The sequence below is a fragment of the Bos grunniens genome, chromosome 1 (genome assembly GCF_055505025.1).
Source record: "Bos grunniens cultivar Pamir isolate PY7600 chromosome 1, Bosgru_T2T1.0, whole genome shotgun sequence".
Lineage (NCBI taxonomy): Eukaryota > Metazoa > Chordata > Mammalia > Artiodactyla > Bovidae > Bos > Bos grunniens.
This window is the reverse complement of record NC_141165.1, coordinates 137,979,146-138,000,678: the sequence shown is the minus strand read 5'-3', so window position 1 is coordinate 138,000,678 and position 21,533 is coordinate 137,979,146. Positions and strand designations below refer to the sequence as shown.

The following is a 21,533-nucleotide window of genomic DNA, read 5'->3' as shown; positions in this document are numbered from 1 at the left end:
CAATGCAGGAGATGCCAGTTTGATCCCTGGGTTGGGAAGATCCCCTGGAGGAAGAAATGGCAACCCACTCCAGTATTCTTGCCTGGAGAATCCCCATGGACAGAGGAGCTACAGTCCATGAGGTCACAAAGCGTCGGACATGACTGAGCATGCACACACGCATACGGGATGTTAGCTCCCCAACCAGGGATCACACCCTTGCTACCTGGCAATAGAAGCATGGATCTTAACCACTGGACCGCCAGCAAAATCCCAGCAACACGCACTATCAAACCAACGGCAAGTGAAAAGTACATCTCTAAGTACATTCTCTACTTACCTGATGTCCACTCCTCAACGTACTAAAATCTAGCCTTACTCTCAGTATAGGAACTGTCCTCTCTCCAGAATCAATAACTTCCCAAATGTTCTCAACAATTTCCTAATGTAAGATGCACTGGTCTCATTTCTTCATCACTTTCTGGGACCCCCTCATCCCCTAGTTCTCCGACATTCCCATCACTCCTTCCTGTCCCCAGCTCCTCACTTCCCACCATCTAGTAAGACGCTGATGTTCCCCAGCTTCACGTTTCACCTTCTCTTCGAGTCCTACCTGCTTTTCCTAGTTAACCTGACATAGATGCCAAACTATCAGCAGTGATTCTCAATTCTGTACCACCCATCTCCGCCTCTCTCCTGAGATCCGGTCCTTTGTTGGAATCTTCCCACTGGATTTCTTTCATATCCATTCCCCTCAGGCATCCACCGCAAATACGACTGGTCCAAAGCTCAGTCATCCAAGATTTGTGGAGTGACATCACCACTCACTCAAGCCAGAAGCCTTACTCCTTCCCTCCATCTTTTTCTTGCCCACTCATTCAACCAGATACTGGGCTCCACTGCACCTCCCTCAGAACAACTTTTCAGATGAAAGAGCGGGCCCAGCACCACTCCTGCTGTATTTCCAGGGACTGCACATGTCCAGGTCATCCCAAATGGATTCCTGCCTTGGGGCTGTGGTTCTCCCTGCCTCCAGATCTACACTCTTCAAGAGAATCACTCTCGGTATACGGGCTCTCTTCTTTAACACCTCCAGGAGCTTCTTAGTGCCACCCCTGGGCGGCAGGGGCAGGACAACACTTTACGTGACAGACAGCGATTCTCCCCTAAGCTCTCTACACAGTCTCCAGGCCTTTGCCCAAAGTGCAGTCATCAATGACATCACGTGGAGCCTGTTAACATGCAAAACCTCAAGCTCCACCCCACACGTCCCTCTGACTCAGGTGAACATCAAAAGAAGGACTAGTTAGATGCCTTATTTGCCCTGAACGTCTCAGCTCCCAAGGCAAGTTGAGTTTCCTTCCAGATCTCTATCTGCTGGGAATGCTCCATCAAATCTTGCGCATCTTGCAAAATCCTGTACAACTGCTGGGATATCGGGCACAACCACAGTATGCAGCAGGCCATAAATATTTGAATGACTGGACCATTTAATCAGTTAACTAATGCTAAGTTCAGCTGAGGACCTGCAGAGTCTCAGGTACTCAAGCGCATGCAAAGTGGAAGGCTGAATGTTGAAGGCAGTTGGAAACAGTGGCCCAGAAATCAAAGGAGAGGTGAGCCGGCAACATTTTAAAGTCCCTAGTGACTATTTTGAGAATGCAGTGATGGATAGATGAAGTCATCCAGGTTTCAGATGGAGACTGAGAAGACAGCTACGGGTCAAATCATGGGGGAGGCTGACCTTTAAGGGACGCAGTGAAGAAGGCAGAGAAGGGCAGGAGAACACAATGAGAAGGAGCCCAAACAGGTGTCATGGAGCTCCAAAGAAATGGATGGATTTGGCACGTGGTGATTGATACCTTTGACAACTGAAGTAGGGGGGTGAGACCAGGAGAAAATGAGGGATGTAACTGATGACAGCTGAATCATATCCTTAAGCCTAGGGGCAAAGAGGCTGAAAACGTTTGGTCATTCAACATTTGCTGAACACTTGCTATGTGCTAGGCACCACAAGCTAACACTGGGACTGTAACAGTGAACAGCAACACAGATAAGGCCCACGACCCAGTACAGTGAGATATATTGGGTAATTTTATGGAAACCCCACAAGAGATAGGGTAAGGAGCCAATGCTGGGTGGCTTGCCTTGGAGGAAAAGCAACTTTTGCCCAGGTATAATGGGGACTTTTGGTGGTGGTATAAACACAGGAATGTACTTAAGAGATAGGCATATGGAGGGGATAAAGTTCACATCTAATAATCTTCATTTTTTTTTTTTTTAAAGTAAAGGAAAATACTCCTGGTAAAGCAAAGCAATAAGTATTCTTGACACATAAACCAACTGAGGCTCACAGAGAACAGGGTCCTGCTGTCACTGAATGGCTAACAAGTAGTCTGGAGACCAGATTCATTGGCCAGTGTTTTACTCTCACTCAGACTGATACTGTGAAAAGCAGCAGCACCTCAAATTTTTAACACTGCCATCCCTAGGAGACAACAATGCTGTGGGGCATGCGCCATATAAGCTTGCAACACCAGTACAAGCCCTGGATCCTCGTGTTCTTAGAGTGTCCAAAAATATTCGGCTAAGATTATGAAATTATTAATAAAAGGCTACTAATAAAAGGCCTCAGTACCTGGCATGTGGTCAAACCAACAGCAAGTTCTTAATAAATGACAGATAACCAGTGACATTAATTTAGGGTATCGATCAGAGGAAATCAAAGAGGAAAGTGATAGCACAGTGATAGAAGGGATTCAGGAGGAAATTTATGATCTTGGCAAGTAAAGTTATACAACCACATTGTGCCTCAGTTTCTCCATTTGTGCAGCTGGGATTATTACAGTACATATCCTCCAGGGCTGCGAGGTACATTAAATAAATGTATGTAAAGCCCTTACAACAGTGCCTGGCATTTAATAACTGCAAAATCAAGCCTTACTTTATTACTGATACTACTCTATTACTACTGCAACTACTAGTGGTATGGCTTGCTACTCGGAAGGCAATGAAAAGTGTTCCACCAGCAACCAGAGTACACCACAAACTCTGCAACCCACAGAGACAATGCTAGAGGAAGATCTACTAGTGGCTCATTTTTAATGACAGCCTCCACCTTATGTTGCCAACTGTAAAACAGATTCCAATTGTGTTACCACTCAAACTGAGTTCATGGCAATAAATTTCTCAAGTGCGGAGAAGTATCTGAAGAAATACTCAAAGCCATATATCAATTACAGTTTTTGAGTTGTTGCTTAAGCAGGAAAACTGAAGTAAAACTAGTTTAGTTGAAGACAACAGCCCTTTAACACTGTACCACAGTGTGCAGTTTACAAGCAGCAGGACTCTACACCTATCAAAATATCCTGCGTTTAGATTGTGCCTACCAAAGTGAGGCATCCAGAAAAAATGAAATTATCCTGATATGGGGGTTGGGGGCAGGGGAGGGAGAATCCTCTATAAAGTTTATATTCCTCCATTTCTCTGCTTTAGATGTAGCCTAAAACATTTTTCTCCCTTTTTTCCACAGAGATCACAATGTTCTCAACTTCTTCGGTTTAGTCCTAGACCAAAACAAGGTGAAAACCTATCACCTAAAATGGTTACGGATCTTTCATCTTTTCCGGAAGCTTTACTTGGGATATTTCAGCCATGTCGAAATGACAAGCATTAAAAAGGTGGAGGTAATGCTATATAGACTCAGATCGAAAATTAGACTTGTTAATAGAATGTTGATCCCATGAGTAATGCTCACAGCTGTGGCATCCAACAATGGAATGAACCTTTTAACAGGAAGCAGAGAGCCATCCCAACACAACGGGCCACTCCATCCAGCTTCAGAGCGCTTTAAAATTATCCTTCCGGGCCTACACAAAGTGTGCGTCCTAGGGTCCCACCGATGGATGTTTTGTTGTGGGTGGTTTACTGAAATCTTTTGGTTCTACAATGCGACAAGTGCTTACTTTGACATAACAAGATCAGTAGGCTAAAGCACGGACATGGAAACAAATCCGTTTTTTAAAACTATCAAATGACCACGTCTTTTGTCCACATTATTTTAAAAGCCCTTTCCCCCTCCCTTGACAAAGGCTCAGTCGAACACGTACTTGGCGGATCCTTTCGGAGTCACCCCGTACAAGTCATTCTATGTTATCATCAACATAAATCAAAACATTATAAACTCAAGGTTACTAATTTCTCCTTTGCACTCGGCCCGGCGACTGCCGAAATCAATACTGCATTTTTTTTCTGGAACCTACTTCCGATTTTCCACGGTTTACTTCTCCGAGTTACCGTCTAGTTGTACAGCTCGAGCTCGCCTTTTCCCAGAGACCGAGAATGCTCAGCGTACAGATCGCTCTGCGCCTCTTTCCTGGAGGTAGCCTGGACGATCAGAGGCGCTGAGAAGCTCAGTGTAACATTTAATCATGGCGTTTGTAATTCGGTCTCCTGGCTTGGGCAGCTCGACACCTGAAAATCCGCTGATGCTCAAGGCTTTTGAAATCGGGTAACCCTGGACGGACACGGCACAGCAGCCAACAAGGGAAAGGGCGAGAGCAAATAAAGCGAAGCCTGCACCGGCAGCAAAGAATAGTCAGGGAGAAGCGCCAGGCGCACCCAGTACGCCGCGCCCACCCGCCCGCGCCCGGGGCGCCTCTCCACCGCCGCCGCCCCCTCTTCCCGGGGCTCGGTACCCCCCCCAACTACATTGCCCTCCCCTCCCCCACCGGGCACCCCACGTCCCCGTCTGGCTCCCCTCCCAGCGACCCCACCTACGCGGCTCGCGCGTCGGGTCCTGCAAAACCATCCAGGCGCAATTCGGCGCGCACCGCCACCGCCGGCCGCAGCGCCCCCAAATCGCCCCCTCCCCCACGCCTCATTGTTCCCGGGTGGCCGCGGGCAGTGAGCGCCCGAGGGCTGGCCAGGCGAGGAGGACCTGAAAGACAGAACCGCCCCCCCCGACTCACCCGCCACTCCGCACAGGAGCAAGAAGCGCAGCAGAAGCTCCATGGTGGCGGCCCGGCCGTGGGAGACAACGGCAGGTAGGCGGCTCTCACCCCGGGGTCTCAGTCTCCCGTCTCGTCGCGAGCTCCCGACTGGCTGGCGGCGGCCGCACCTCGCAGCCCGGTCCCACCCCGCCCTCGCTCGGCAGGTGAAATACGTCACTTCCGGTAGTAGCGAAGCCCAGGCAGCCCGCGCCGTCCCCGTCGGGTGCGTGGGGTTGCTATGGCAACGCGGAGCCCCGGGAACCCTCCCGGGAAAGCACTCCTGCCTCGGTGAGCTCGGGAGTTGAGGTGCTCCAGCAGCCACTCGCCCCAAGCCGGAGCCTGGATCCACGCCTCCATGCCTTCAGTTAAATCGGGTTGGTCCACGTGGGTCGGACCATCTCTTCTCACCAGAAGATTGAAACTGCTGTCGCACCCTTGCTTAAAGGCAAGGCAGGAGACATCCTCGCCCACCTGACCCCAGACTCAAAAGGGCTACTAAAGCAGTTGGCCCAGCCTGCACTTAAACCCACCCTCGGGGGCGAAGGGGCAGGAGCCTCCAGCCACGCCTCCTACCTCTGGAGATTTGCTGCTGAGGCGGGCTCTCCCACCTAAGGATCCCGGAGTGGGCTTGTGTGCTTAGTTGACAGGGAGGCCTGGCGTCCTGAGGTTCATGGGGTCGCAAAGAGTCGGACACGACTGAGCGACTGAACTGAACTGAACTGTCCGACTCTTTGCGACCCTGTAGACTGTAGCCCGCCAGGCTCCTCTGTCCATGGGATTCTCCAGGCAAGAATTCTGGATTGGGTTACCATGCCCTCCCCCAGGGGATCTTCCCAACCCAGGGATCGAACCCGCCTGTCTTATGTTTCCTGCGTTGGCAGGCGGGTTCTTTACCACTAGTGAAGTGAAGTCGCTCAATTGTGTCCAACTCTTTGGGACCCTATGGACTGTAGCCCACCAGGCTCCTCCATCCATGGGATTTTCCAGGCAAGAATACTGGAGTGGGTTGCCAATTCTTCTCCAGGGGATCTTCCCGACACAGGAATCGAACCCCTGTCTCCCGCACCGCAGGCAGACTCTTTACAGTCTGAGCCACCAGGGAAGCTTTACCACTAGCGCCACCTCGGAGGAGGAAGCCAACTGGGCAGCCCCCGGGCATTTGCTCCCATAAGGTAGGGTCCTTTGGGCTGTTGTACTACAAGGCTAGAGGCTTTTCCGAGTCTTCAATAATGACGGAGCTAATTTGGGAAATACCCGGATTGGGTTTCCTCCCTTGTGTTTAAAGGTTATTCCAGCCCTGAGATTGGCCAAGGATCAGTGAGTTTGAAAAGTAGGGATAAGTAGGGACGGCTAAAGGCTTGGGGGTGGGGAAGAGGGCGGTGATTAGGAGACCTGGGAATGAGATCTGAATCTCCAGACTCTCCCTGTCAGCCCTGAGATGTTGCTTCTGCCTCCAGGGGCTGGCCATACTTGTTCTTCTGTCATTTTGCTACTTCTCCTTGGTTGGTCTTTGCAGATAATGTTTATTTATAACTAAAAGTGAAAATGTTAGTCACTCAGTCCTGTCTGACTGTGTGATCCCATGGACTGTAGCCACCATGGCTTTTCAGTCCGTGGAATTCTCCAGGAAAGTATATTGGAGTGGCTTGCCATTCTCTTCTCCAGGGGATCTTCCCAACCCAGGGATCAAACCTGGGTCTTCTGCACTGCAGGCAGAGTTTTACTGTCTCTAACAATAAACTACTGAGAGACTTTGGTGTTCCCAGGAGTTCCTTATCAGGAGTGAATTAGAGGAGAAAAACAGTGGGTGAGTTCTTGGGCTCCAGAATGGGGCAATAACTGGGCAAGTAACTTAGAAGTAGCACCTACCTCATGGGGTCTTCTGAGAAGGCAATGGCACCCCACTCCAGTACTCTTGCCTGGAAAATCCCATGAACAGTGGAGCCTGGTGGGCTGCAGTCCATGGGGTCGCAAAGAGTCGGACACGACTGAGTGACTTCACTTTCACTTTTCACTTTCATGCATTGGAGAAGGAAATGGCAATCCACTCCAGTGTTCTTGCCTGGAGAATCCCAGGGATGGGGCAGCCTGGTTGGCTTCCATCTATGGGATCGCACAGAGTCGGACACGACTGAAGCGACTTAGCAGCAGCAGCAGCATGGGGTCTTTCCTGGTGGCTGGTTTGGTAAAGAATCTGCCTGCAATGTGGGAGACCTAGGTTCAGTCCCTGGATCTAGAAGATTCCCCTGGAGAAGGGAATAGCAACCCACTCCAGTGTTCTTGCCTGGAGAATTCCATGGACAGAGGAGCATGGTAGGATACAGTCCATGGGGTCATAAAGAGTCAGACGCCACAGAGTGACTAATACTTTCACAGGTAGCTATGAAAATTAAATGAGATGATTCACGAAAGAATGCTTGGCACGTTGCCTGACACATAGTAAGTGCTCGTCAAAGTGGAAGCTAATAAGAAGTGATGGGAAAGTCTTATATTTATCGAACCAGCAAATAAAGTGAAACAGTTATCAGGAAGGCCAAACTTGCCCCCCTGCAATTTAGGTGGGTGGTTTGCAACCCTGGCTGCACATTAAAATTATTGGAGAACTTTTATAAAATTCAAATACCTGAATACCAAGTCCGGCAATCCTGGCTTAACTTGTCTCCAGTGGAATCTTGGCTGATTTAAGAAGAGTCCAGAGTAATGGCTAGGGACTTCCTGTTAGTTGAGGAAACAAGAATTCTACTGGATATAACTGAAGGTGATGGTGATGGGTTAGTCTCTAAGTCGTTTCCCACTCTTGCGACCTCGTGGACTGTAGCCTGCCAGGCCTCTCTGTCCATGGGATTTCCCAGGCAAGAAGACTGGAGTGGGTTGCCGTTTCCTTCTCCAGGGGATCGTCCTGACCCAGGGATTGAACCCTTGTCTCCTACATCTCAGGATTCTTTACCACTAAGCCACCAGGGAAGCCCATAATTGAAGGTACTGTATAAAATATTTGGAAGTTGAATTTTTATGCACCAAATTATACTTTAGCATGCACCCTTGTGGCACAAAAGGTAAAGAATCTGCCTGCGATATGGGAGGCCCCGGTTCCATCCCTGGGTTGGCTAGATCTGCTGGAGAAGGAAACAGCAACCCACACCAGCAATTGGCACTTCACTTCACATTATACTTTATGAAATGAGAAAAAATTGTGACCTGTTAATCCCTCAGTCATGTCTGACTCTTTGCAACCCCATGGACTATAGACCGCCAGGCTCCTCTGTCCATGGGATTCTCCAGGCAAGAATTCTGAAGTGGGTTGCCATGCACTCCCCCAGGGGATCTTCCTGACCCAGGGTTCGAACCCACCTCTCTTATGTCTCCTGCATTGGCAGACAGGTTCTTTACTACTATCACCACCTGGATGGAGGAAGCCAACTGGGCAGCCCCAGGGATGGAAGCTGGGTCTCCCACATTGCAGGCAGATTCTTTACCATTTGAGCCACCAGGGACATATTAAAGTTTCAGACTGTTTATGAGGACTCTTCTAGTGAATCACTTCCGAACAGCACACATTTGTTATAAAGTTGCTGCTAATACCTTGAGTGTCTCCTTCCGGAGAAATCAAACCCACCCTCCAGGGTCATCTCAGTCACTTACTAAAGGAAATCTTTAGAAATTACCCCAAATTATTTTTACCTTAATCTCTTTTATTCTGGTACTTTGTCATACAGTTCTTGCTTTTTGCCTCCTGTGGTAGGCATTTTCATTCCTATCAATCACTTCTCTTTCCCGAATATTTCTAGAAAGCCAAAAGGCACATTGCTCATCTTTTTTACTCTGGGGAGCATAGCCCACAGTAGGTTCCCTAGGATTTGTTCAATTGATTCATGTATTAATTAGCATATTGACTATATTAATAGAGTATGTAAATATCCATACAGTAACTCACAAATCACTACATCTTAATATAGCTTTTAGAATGTACTGCTAACAGGTAAATTTCACTAAATTAATGTTTTCTTCTTTAGATTACTGAACATAGATTTTTCCAAATGAATCATCTCTAAAGGGCTTACCAGGTAGCACTAGTAAAGAGGGCTTCCCAGGTGGCATTCATAGTAAAGAACCCACCTTCTAATGCAGGAGATGTCAGAAAGAGATGAGGGTTAGATCCCTGGGTCAGGAAGATACTCTGGATTGGGGAATGGGTACCCACTCCAGTATTCTTGCCTGGAAAATTCCATGGACAGAGGAGCCTGGCAAACTACAGTCCAAGGGGCCACAAAGAATCAGACACAACTGAGCACACACACTTGAGTATATCTAAGAATTAAATAACTTTAAAATGAGCCATTTATCCTATTTAGTGAAGTATTTTTCTTTTAGAAATTACATTAAAACTGGGGAAAGGGGGAAAAATTTATTTGAAGTCCTTTTTAGACTTTGGTTTACTAGTGCATTATTTCATATAAGCAGTAGCTGAAATTATGCAATAATCTGAAATTTATTAAATAATCTGACACCTTAAAAACCTTTGTTGTTACTGCCTGCTTGGAAATTATGTTCCTAGAATGGGCAGTGAGATAATCTCATTAGTTCTAGAATGTGCAAATTATGGATTGTTTGGTATCCTCAAACCTAGCTTACAGATAACTCACAGCTGTGAAATGAATTGCCCTTTCTTAGCAAGGGATCCAACACTCACAGACAAGTGTTGGTTGGAAAGGAAAGGTTGCTTTATTCAGGAGACCAGCAACCTGGGAAGAAGGCAGACTTGTATCCAACTCCCAAGATTCTGCTCAACCAAGAAAACTTTTAAAGGGAGAAAAAGGAAGCTAACTGTAGTTGGTCATTTGGGGACGAGATCAGCCTTTGTTGGGCTTCCCTGGTGGCTCAGACAGTAAAGAATCAGCCTGCAGTGCAGGAGACCCAGATTCGATCCCTGGGTCAGGAAGATCCCTGGAGAAGGAAATGGCAACCCACTGCAGTGTTCTCGCTTGGAGAATTGCATGGACAGTGGAGCCTGGTGGGCTGCAGTCCTTGGGGTTGAAAAGAGTTGGACACAACTTAGTGACTGAACAACAGGTTGGTAATCTAGAAATCTTGTTCTCAAACTTGTTACCATCCTCCACCTGCATGGACGCCTTATCCTGCAGAAGAACTCAAAGATATTGTTATATATATCCTTTGAGGAGGCCCCAGGACCTGCCCCGTGGCTGCACTATTGTTTCATATATATATTTCTCCCAGCAATCTTCATTCCAGCATGTGCTTCATCCAGCATGGCATTTTGCATGATGTGTATAAGTTAAATTAGCAGGGTGACAATATATACAGCCTTGACATACTCCTTTCCCAATTTGAAACCAGTCTGTTCCGTCAGTTCTAACTGTTGCTTCTTGACCTGCATACACATTTCTCAGGAGTCAGGTTAGGTGGTGTAGTATGCCCATCTCTTTAAGAATTTTCCACAGTTTGTTCTGATCCACACAGTCAAAGGCTTTGGCATAGTCAATAAGGCAGAAATAGATGTTTTTCTAGAACTCTCCTGCTTTTTCGATGATCTGATGGATGTTGGCAATTTGATGTCTGGTTCCTCTGCCTTTTCTAAATCCAGCTTGAACATCTGGAAGTTCACAGTTTACATACTGTTGAAGCCTGGCTTGGAGAATTTTGAGCATTACTTTGCTAATGTTTGAGATGAGTGCAATTGTGCCGTAGTTTGAACATCCTTTGGCATGGCCTTTCTTTGGATTGCAATGAAAACTGACCTTTTCCAGTCCTGTGGCCACTGCTGAGTTTTCCAGATTTGCTGGCATATTGAGTGCAGCACTTTCACAGCATCATCTTTTAGGATTTGAAATAGCTCAAATGGAATTTCATCACTTCCACTAACTTTGTTCATAGTGATGCTTCCTAAGGCCGACTTGACTTTACATTCAAGGATGTCTAGCTCTAGGTGAGTGATCACATCATAGTCGTTATCTGGGTCATGAAGATCTTTTTTGTATAGTTCTTCTGTGTATTCTTGCCACCTGTTCATAGTATCTTTTGCTTCTGTTAGGTCCATACCATTTCTGTCCTGTATTGTGCCCATCTTTGCATGGAAAGTTCCCTTGGCATCTCTAATTTTCTTGACGAGATCTCTGCTACTGCTAAGTTGCTTCAGTTGTGTCCGACTCTGTGCGACTCCATAGACGGCAGCCCACCAGGCTCTGCCGTCCCTGGGATTCTCCAGGCAAGAACAATGAAGTGGGTTGCCATTTCCTTCTCCAATGCATGAAAGTGAAAAGTGAAACTGAAGTCACTCAGTCCTGCCAGACTCTTAGCGAACCCATGGATTGCAGCCTACCAGGCTGCTCTGTCCATAGGATTTTCCAAGCAAGAGTACTGGAGTGGGCTGCCATTGCCTTCTCCAGAAGAGATCTCTAGTCTTTCCCATTCTATTATTTTCCTGTATTTCTTTGCATTGATCTCTGAGGAAGGCTTTCTTATCTGTCCTTGCTTTTCTTTGGAACTCTGCATTCAGATGGGAATGTCTTTCTTTTTCTCCTTTGCCTTTAGCTTCTCATCTTTTCTCAGCTATTTCTAAGGCCTCCTCAGGCAACCATTTTGCCTGTTTGCATTTCTTTGTCTTGGGGATGGTCTTGATCACTGTCTCTTGTACAATGTCATGAACCTCCATCTATAATTCTTTAGGCAGTCTGTCTATCAGATCTAATCTCTTGAATCTATTTGTTACTTCCACTGTAGAATTGTAAAGGATTTGATTTATGTCATACCTGAATGACCTAGTGGTTTTCCCTACTTTCTTCAATTTAAGTCTGAATTTGACAATGAAAGGAGTTCATGATCTGAGCCACAGTCAGCTCCTGGTCTTGTTTTTGCTGACTATATAGAGCTTCTCCATCTTTGGCTGCAAAGAATATAGTCAGTCTGATTTCAGTATTGACCATCTGGTGATGTCCATGTGTAGAGTCTTCTCTTATGTTGTTGGAAGGGGGTGTTTGCTATGACCTGTGCGTTCCCTTGGCAAAACTCTTTGCCCTGCTTCATTTTGTACTCCAAGGCCAAATTTGCCTGTTACTCTTGGTATCTCTTAGCATCTCTGCCCCTATGGTATCTCTGCCCTTATGCCAGAAAGCAAAGAAGAACTAAAGAACCGCTTGATAACACTGAAAGAGGAGAATGTAAAAGTTGACTTAAAACTCAACATTCAGAAACTAAGATTATGGCATCCGGTCCCATCACTTCATGGCAAATTGATGAGAAAACAGTGAAAACAGTGACAGACTTTATTTTTGGGGGGCTCCAAAATCACTGCAGATAGTGACTGCAGCCATGAAATTAAAAGCTTCTTGCTCCTTGGAAGAAAAGCTATGACCAACCTAGACAGCATATTAAAAAGCAGAGACATTACTTTGCCAACAAAGGTCTGTCTAGTCAAAGCTGTGGTTTTTCCAGTTGTCATGTATGGGTGTGACAGTTGGATCATGAACAAAGCTGAGCACCGAAGCAGCAATCTCCTTTGAACTGTGGTGTTGGAGAAGACTCTTGAGAGTCCCTTGGACTGCAAGGAGATCCAACCAGTCCATCCTAAAGGAAATCAGTCCTGAATATTCATTGGAAGGACTGATGCTAAAGCTGAAACTCTAATACTTTGGCCACCTGATTGGAAGAACTGACTCATTGGAAAAAACCCTGATGCTGTGCAAGATTGAAGGTGGGAGGAGAAGGGACAACAGAGGATGAGATGTTTAGATGGCATCACTGACTCAATGGACATGAGTTTGAGTAAGTTCTGGGAGTTGTTGATGGACAGGGAAGCCTGGCGTGCTGCAGTCCATGGGATCACAAAGAGTTGGACACAACTGAGTGACTGAACTGAGCTGAACACACATAATTTTATTTATTTATTTTTTTGGCCATGCTCGTTCCTCATTGCAGTGTGAGGGCCACTCATTTCAGTGGCTTCTCTAGTCATGGAGCACAGGCTCTAGGGCATGCAGGCTCAGTAGCTGAGGCTCGAGGGCTTAGTTGCTTAGAGGCATGTGGAATCTTCCCAGACAGGGATTGACGTCATGTCTCCTGCATTGGCAGGCAGATTCTGTACCACTAAGCCACCATGGAAGCCCTACACTATTGTTTCTTGATTGGTCCTCCTTTGTCTCTGCATTCCCTCACTTTTCTTTCTTTCAAAGATTATGTATTTATTTGGCTGGATCTCAATTGCAGCACATAGGGTCTTCTAGTGTCAACAGGAAAACTCTTGTGGCATGCAGACTCCTTAGTTATGGCATGTGGGTTCAAATTCCCAGACCAGGGATTAGACCCCATGCCCCCTATGTTAGGAGCTTGGAGTCTTAGCCACTGGACTGGACTCTCCAGGGAAGTCCCTCCCTCACTTTTCTAATTGGCAACTGTTTGAATCTGCCTTTTGGACTTCAGGGAAGGTCAAGGAAAGCAAACGATGCCTATTTCCTACAAACAGGGAATGGGGGCACATTTGTACCCAGGAGGACCAAAAAATATTTGTACCCAGGAGGACGCCACAGGGTTCTATTTGGTTTCAAAACTGTTTGAAGCTTCACTTGGACCACTGCTGGCTTGGAATTCAACTTTCTTGAGTGCAGTCAGTCTGTAAACTTTCATCATCTGCTTTCAGTTTCTAAAATGTTGGTATTGTTAACCTCTGTCCTTTTACCTTTGTCCCTATGCCTGGAGGCCTTTTTAAAAGTTCCATTTACTATAATTTATTGAGATTTTCTTTTGGGAGGAGTAGAGGCAAATGCATGTGTTTAATTCTCCTTCTTTATTCAAAACTCTGCCCTCAGTTGGGGCTAAATGTCTCCATGCGTATTGAAAATTTTAAGGCCTGAAGAGAATTGACATCTTTACTCTTCTCCAATAATACGAGGATCTTAGACTGGTTTAACTCCTACCAAATCCCTCTCCTAATTTATTGTAATCCATTGTTTTTGTTCTGTCTACCTCATAATTATATATTGCCATTTTTTTTGTTGTTGTTACATAGCACTGTTTAATTAGATTTGTCTTGTGGAAAGGGAATGTTGCCTGCCATTCCAATAAACAAAGAATTTTGCCTGCCATTCCAGTTCTACAAGGATCAGGCCATCAACAACTGCAACTACCCTCCTCCTCAACCCCCCACCCCTCCCCCGCCAATGTACACCTGGAGGGTAGTTCAGGATGGAGAAAAACAGGAAGCATTCTGTGCTTTGGCTATAGGCCCTGGATAGTAAGGAAGCATATCTAACTTATAATTTCAGTGAGGCCAGACTCTGGCATCTTCTCATGTATCAGTTCAGTTCAGCCACTCAGTGGTGCCCGACTCTTTGTGACCCCATGGACTTCAGCTCACCAGGCCTCCCTGTCCATCACCAACTCCCGGAGTTTACTCAAACTCATGTCCATTGAGTCAGTGATGCCGACCAACCATCTCATCCTCTGTCATCCCCTTCTCCTCCTGCCTTCAATCTTTCCCAGCATCAGGGTCTTTTCCAATGACTCAGTTCTTCCAGTCAGGTGGCCAAAGTATTGGAGTTTCAGCTTCAGCATCAGTCCTTCCAAAGAATATTCAGGACTGATTTCCTTTAGTATGGACTGGTTGGATCTCCTTGCAGTCCAAGGGACTCTCAAGAGTCTTCTCCAACACCACAGTTCAAAAGCATCAATTCTTCTGCGCTCAGCTTTCTTTATAGTCCAACTCTCACATCCATACATGACCACTAGAAAAACCATAGCTTTGACTAGACAGACCTTTGTTGGCAAAGTAGTATCTCTGCTTTTTAATAAGCTCTCTAGATTGATGATAATTTTGCTTCCAAGGAGCAAACATCTTTTAATTTCATGGCTGCAGTCACTATCTGCAGTGATTTTGAAGCCCCCCAAAATAAAGTCTGTCACTGTTTCCACTGTTTCCCCATCTATTTGACATGAAGTGATGAGACTGGATGCCATGATCTTAGTTTTCTGAATGTTGAGTTTTAAGCCAACTATTTCACTCTCCTCTTTTACTTTCATTAAGAGGCTCTTTAGTTCCTCTTCACTTTCTGCCATAAGGGTGGTGTCATCTGCATATCTGAGGTTATTGATATTTCTCCCACATATAGCAAAGCACTAAAATTACTAACTTGAGATGTCTGTTTTTATTGTTACTAGTAGTAATATTTTGATGTTTGACCACATGTATCTTTTTTTTTCCTTTTTCAACAGAAAATTGCTATATAGTATATATCCTAGCTTTCCCCTTACTTCCTCAGAACAGATACTTGTAACTATCTGAGAGACTGCTCCCCAGGCTATAGTCCTCACTATGGTCCACAAATAAAACCTCACTCACAACTTTCAGGTTCTGCATTTTTCTTTAGTCAGCAATTCTCACATTCTTCCTCATTTTTTCTTGTATGTCAAACCACTTCTTTTCCTTCTTCCAGAAGTATGTCCTTTACAAATTCCTTTACTGAGGAAACTTTGTTTACTGAGAAATGATTTCTGTTTGTCTAAAAATACGTCTTTATTTTGCCTTCCTTCTTAAAAAGTAGTGTTCTTGGTATAGAATTTGGGTCTTGTCAGTCTGTTCTGTCTGTGCTTTCAAAATTCTGTTCCACTGTATTCTGTCTTCCTTTGCTGCTGGAATGAAGCTAATCTAATGATCTTTGTCATTAATCTGGCTGTTTTTAAGATCTTCTCTTTAATTTGTTAATTTTATTACAATGTGTCAAGTTCGGAGTTCCTGTTTGTTTATCCAGTCAAGGATTTCCTGAACCTGAATTACTGTCATCCTTCAATTCTGGAAAAATCTCAGTATTCCAAATTTTGTTGAGTATTGTTTTCCCCATATTCTTTTATCATCCTCTGAGATATCAGTTAGATATATATTACACTTCCTCATTCGAACTTTCTTATCTCACTCTTTTATTTTTCAAGTATTTGGTATTCTGAGCTAAATCTCAGGTAATTTTTTCAATTTTGTCTTTGAGTTAACAACTTTGCTCTTCAATTGTGTTGAGTCTTCTATTCAGCTCTCCTAATGGATTTTAATTTCAACTACATTTTTCATTTATAGACATTTAATCTTTTTTCCTATTTGTTTGGTTTCTTATTCCTTACCCATACTTCCAAATATCTATTTCTCTAAGTATATTGAATATAGATTAGGTGTACAGTAATTACTGTATTTGAAATCTGTGTGTCTCATCTTTTTCCTTGTTGTTTATACAGGTTCTTGATTATTTTAGGCTTCTTTTTTCATGTTCTATGATTATTTCTTATTATTGGCTTCTTATTTGTGGAACTTTGTGTGAATCATCTGAGGGATTTTTAAATACCTTCCTTGAGAGAGAATTTGTATTAGCTTCTTTTGGGATCTTAGGGGCACTACCAATCCAGGAAAACTTAAAAAATAATTTTTTGTAATAGGTTTATCAGAGATCACAGTTAATGTAAATTATGGTCAGAAACCAGCACGAGGAAGAGCTTGAAGTTATAAATTCTCAATGAGACTCATCACTCGCATCGCTTCAATAGCCCTTTTAGATAAAATAACAACCCTGTGCTCTCTAGATTAGCTATATAGAGAAATTAGACCATGTCTTCCTTTGTTGATTGCCCTCCAGATGTTTTCATTTAGCTGGCTCCTTTCGGTTTGTTGAGTCACTTGAAAAACATTATATTCAGTTGTTTTCATGAGATTCTCCAGTGCCTTGGTAGAATAAATAAATCCTTGTCAATGATTTTCTCAGCAATTTTTCTTTAAAATATCTAAGTTAATGCATTTCTAAGGCCTCGTGCTAACTTTCACAGGCCCTGGGTATTTTTGCCTCCATGAACCCCTCCCACCAATTAAAAAAAAATTTATATTATCTTTTATGGCTGTGTTCATATAGAGACAAATTTAATCCAGACTAGATCATTTTAAAAGACCTGAAAACATTTTCACAGGCCCTGGATAAGTTTACTCTGGGCCTTGGTTCTCTCTCCCTCCCTTTCTTCACCCCTAAGATAAGCTGTTCCGAAGATGCCAATAATATTAAAGGTTTTCTTTGAAAGGAAATAAGAGGAGTCAGCTTGCAGACTTCCTTCTCATCTCTGTCTTTATGTTACTTCTTTTGCCAAAAGTCTCTATCCTCATCGTCTCTTCATCTACAGTTCCTTTTCTCTACTTTTCCTCTTACGCCGCAACAATACATAAGGTATTAATTTTCCCTGTACTAAAGAAAGAGATAGGGGCTTCCCAGGAGGCACTGGTGGTAAAGAACCTGCCTGCCAGTGCAGGAGACATAAGATATACAAGTTCAAGCCCTGGGTCGGGAAGATCCCCTGGAGAAGGAAATAGCAATCCACTGAGAGAAGACATTTACCTGGGGGTAAAGTTTATTGCTTTTTTTTTTTTTTTCTTTTAAAACTCTTCCTTCATATCCATGCTCTTTTTTTTTTTTTTTTTAAACGTGGACTATTTTCTTGAAGTCTTTACTGAAATTGTTGCAATATCGTTCTGTGCTACGTTTGATTTTTTTTGACCATGAGGCATGTGGGATCTTAGCTTCCCGACCAGGCATCAGAAACTCACACCCCCTGCATTGGACAGTGAAGTCTTAACCATTGGACAACCAGGGAAGTCCCCATCTCCATGTTCTATAGTTTATATTTTGGTTTTGAGGTATTTTTGTTTACTTGAGTGAAAAACAAACAAACAACAGGACTGGCAGAATAAACCAGGAGGTTACATCCTCTTCTGCAGATTTTACCCTGCCTTGGATGGCGACCTTTAAAAAGAAATGTAAACTTTGTGAACTCGGTCGTAACTCTCAGGAATGAATTATGGTGGCTGGTGTTTTGAGAAGAGATGACCTCATGTTTGCAGAGTGCTCTGGGCATTTTAGATCAAAGATGGTGAGTTTACCCAACATTAAACCTGTTTAATTTATACCCAGATTATGAATGTGTTATAGAAGTAGTTGGAGCCTCAAATACTTTATAATTTTGCTGGTTTCTTTCTGGCTGGAGACAGCTTTCTGTCTGATGGGTAATAACAATGCTTTACATTTATAGGCTGTATGCCATCTTTCATCCAAGGAGTTCAAAGAGCTCAGCAATTATGACTCATTGTTTCTTAAAATATCTCACAAAGCTTGAGACTGCACTCATTGAAGTAAACTCGTTATAGGTAAAGACACTTGAGTCATAGAGGCATTATAGGGTAAACAATGCATCCCAGAGATAGAATTCAGAAGTTCCCCTCTCTTGCCTGGTGGCTCAGAATCTGCCTACAACTCATAAGACCCAGATTCAACCCTTGGGTTGGGAAGATCCCCTGGAGAAGGGAATGGCCACTCCAGTATTCTCCCCTGCAGCATTCTTGTCTGGAGAATTCCATGGACAGAGGAGCTTGGCAGGCTACAGTCCATGGGGTCTCAAAGAGTCTGATGCAACTGAGTGACTAACACTTGCACCTTCCCCTCCCTTTGATTAGACCATATCACACATGGTAGGGCACATTCCCTCCCAGGAAAGTTAGCTCTTGAAGGGCTTCCATTGTGTTTATGATAATGACAGATACGTCTTACCTATGAATGGGATTAGCTATTACCCACCTCTCCAAGCTCATGTCATACTCCCACTTTGCAGAAGCTGTTCTCTCTGCCTGGAATACTTGACTTTCTCAAGTAGATATCTCCTAGTCATCCTTCCTGCCTCAGATCAGGTGTCCCTACCAAGGAGACCTGTGGATTAAGTAAAATTTCAGCTTTATAGTTTTTCAAAATACCAGGCACCTCCCCTTCAGAGCACTTGCGGTTTTATGCTTGAATGTGTTATGTGATTGTTTCAGTTCAGTTCAGTCGCTCAGTCGTGTCCGACTCTTTGCGACCCCATGAATCGCAGCACGCCAGGCTTCCCTGTCCATCACCAACTCCCAGAGTTCACCCAGACTCAAGTCCATCGAGTCAGTGATGCCATCCAGCCATCTCATCCTCTGTCGTCCCCTTCTCCTCCTGCCCCCAATCCCTCCCAGCATTAGACTCTTTTCCAATGAGTCAACACTTTGCATGAGGTGGCCAAAGTATTGGAGTTTCAGCTTTAGCATCATTCCTTCCAAAGAAATCCCAGGGCTGATCTCCTTCAGAATGGACTGGTTGGATCTCCTTGCAGTCCAAGGGACTCTCAAGAGTCTTCTCCAACACCACAGTTCAAAAGCATCAATTCTTCGGTGCTCAGCCTTCTTCACAGACCAACTCTCAAGTGCCTATTCAACTCTCTCTACTGTAGGCTCCAGGAGGGCAGGAAACACGCCTGGTCTCCTTACTATTGTAGCCCCAGCACCAATTTTAGTGCTTGCTGCTAAATATGGGCTCAACATATATTTGTTTATTGAATTCATTTGAATTTTAGGAATTTGAACAAAATTCTTTCAGAATTTGAGCAGAAAGAAAATGGTGGCATTCTAAGTCATTATTCTAATTTATCTGAATAGCAAAATATATAGACTGTTTTAATAACTTAATTCAAACTGAAGCCATTTAAATTCTAATAATATGACCAGAGACAAATCAGGAAAATGGTGAAGGGCGAGAATGCATAAAAACTGTGATTAAGAGGAGCTATTACAACAACACAACATTTCTCTCTGGTCTTTGGAAATCTGAGATTAGACGAAAAAGCCAGGAGATTGTGTCTGCAGCAGGAGTCCCCACTTGAACCCAAGAACCGGTCTCTTCTCTGTATTTCCTTTTGTCTCTGTGGCCTCCAGTCATCTTGTCATTTTCATTTGACCCGTCAAGAGGGGCTCACTATAGAGCAAGACTGAGAGACTAGAAGCATTCAAGCCATCTGTTCCCTGGCCTTATTGTAGGACTTACATCAGAGCTTGGGGGTTTTTTGCCAGCAAAAGCTGCAGAGGTACTAACCAGTTGAGTGACACGGTGTGGGCAGTAATCTCTCTACATGGTGATCATTTTGTAACATATGGAAATATCAAATCACTACACTGTGCACCTGAAACTTACTTAGTATTTTAGGTCAATTATGCGTGTGTGCTCAGTCGCTCAGTTGCTTCTGACTCTTTGTGACCCTATGGACTGTAACCCACCAGGCTCCTCTATCCATGAAATTCTCCAGGCAGTGTACTAGACTGCGCTGCCATGCCCTTCTCCATGGGATCTTCCTGACCCAGGGATCGAACCCACATCTCTTGCATCTCCTGCACTGCCAGGCAAATTCTCTACCACTGCACCACCTGGGAAGCCCACGGGTCAATTATACTTCGGTGAAAAAAATTATTTTAGGACTTCCCTGGTGGTCCATTGGCTAAGTGCTGCTGCGGGGGACATGGGTTCCACCTATGTTCTGGGAAGATTCCACACACCATGGGGCAACTAAGCCCACATGCCATAACTACTGAGCTCTCACACCCTAGAGCCTGTGCTCCACCGTAAGAGAAGCCACTGCAATGAGGAGCCCTCGCACCACAACTAGAGAAATCACATACACAGCAATGAAGACCCAGGGAGCCCAAAAAATAAAATAAAAATAAATTTAAAAAAATTTATTATACACCTAAAAGGGTTTCCCTGATAGCTCAGTTGGTAAAGAATCTGCCTGCAGGAGACCCCGGTTCAATTCCTGGGTCAGGAAGATCTGCTGGAGAAGGGATAGGCTACCCACTCCAGTATTCTTGGGCTTCCCTAGTGGCTCAGCTGGTAAAGAATCCACCTGCAATGTGGGAGACCTGGGTTTGATCCCTGGGTTGGGAAGATCCCCTGGTGAAGGGAACAGCTATCCACTCCAGTATTCTGGCCTAGAGAATTCCATGGACCGTATTGTCTCTGGGGTCGCAAAGAGTCGGACACGATTGAATGACTTTCACTGTCATATACCTAAAAAACAATAATCTTCTGAAAGCAGGTGGGGTGTGTGTGTGTGTGTGTGTGTGTGTGTGTGTTTGTGTGTGTGGTGGTGGTGGTGTTTCTATTGCCTTTTGTTTTCAGCAAGGCTTGTCATAATCCTTGGGAAGAGGCAGTACCAAGGGAGAAGCAAAGGAAGGAAATCATTGAAATTATTGTCATAGTCACAGAGAAGGCTGCTGGAGTCTGCACTCAAGCTGTGGGGATAAGCGAGGTTTGGGCCACATTTCAGGGAAAGGCTAGCAGGATGTGAGCCTGTGAGGAACAGGAAACCAGACAGCCATCTCGGGTTTCTAGGTTTGGACAATCAGTGGATAAAGTGCTATTAACTAAACAGGGAATAGAGGACAGGCAGGTCTGGTGCAGTATAAATGTTAGCTTTTTGGCACCTCGTGGACTTCTAAATGGAAGTGCCGGAAAGAGAGACGACCTGGCTGGAGATCCAGATTTTGGAACCTAGATTACAGTCCTTTGAGGAATTAGTTTCTTTTTTATAGTGTTTGTAAATCCCATAGCGGCCGTGCTCGTTTTCCCAGAAAGCCTACAACACCCATTTAGACTACTGTGTTCCTGATAAAGCAGATGAAATATCATTCATCAGAATGCTTCTATGGGGACTTGAATTTACAAGGCCAACCCAGGACCCCTGTAGAGC

The 21,533-nt window shown here is 44.7% G+C and overlaps 1 protein-coding gene and 1 long non-coding RNA gene across 4 annotated transcripts in view; one reads left to right on the top strand and one right to left on the bottom strand.

The window, feature by feature from the left end:
- The window catches only part of CXADR (CXADR cell adhesion molecule), a 65,089-nt gene extending 59,960 nt beyond the window's left edge, over window positions 1–5,129 (bottom strand). For all 3 annotated transcript variants that reach the window (XM_086322028.1, XM_086322035.1, XM_086322022.1), the window contains exon 1: window positions 4,950–5,129. In XM_086322028.1, coding sequence (XP_086178154.1) covers window positions 4,950–4,992 — 43 coding nt within the window. In that variant the 5' untranslated portion in view covers window positions 4,993–5,129. The remainder of the gene's footprint in view (window positions 1–4,949) is intronic.
- Window positions 1–21,533, top strand: part of LOC147380240 (uncharacterized) — a 679,399-nt gene that overhangs the window by 221,077 nt on the left and 436,789 nt on the right. The gene's annotated exons all lie outside the window — the stretch shown is intronic.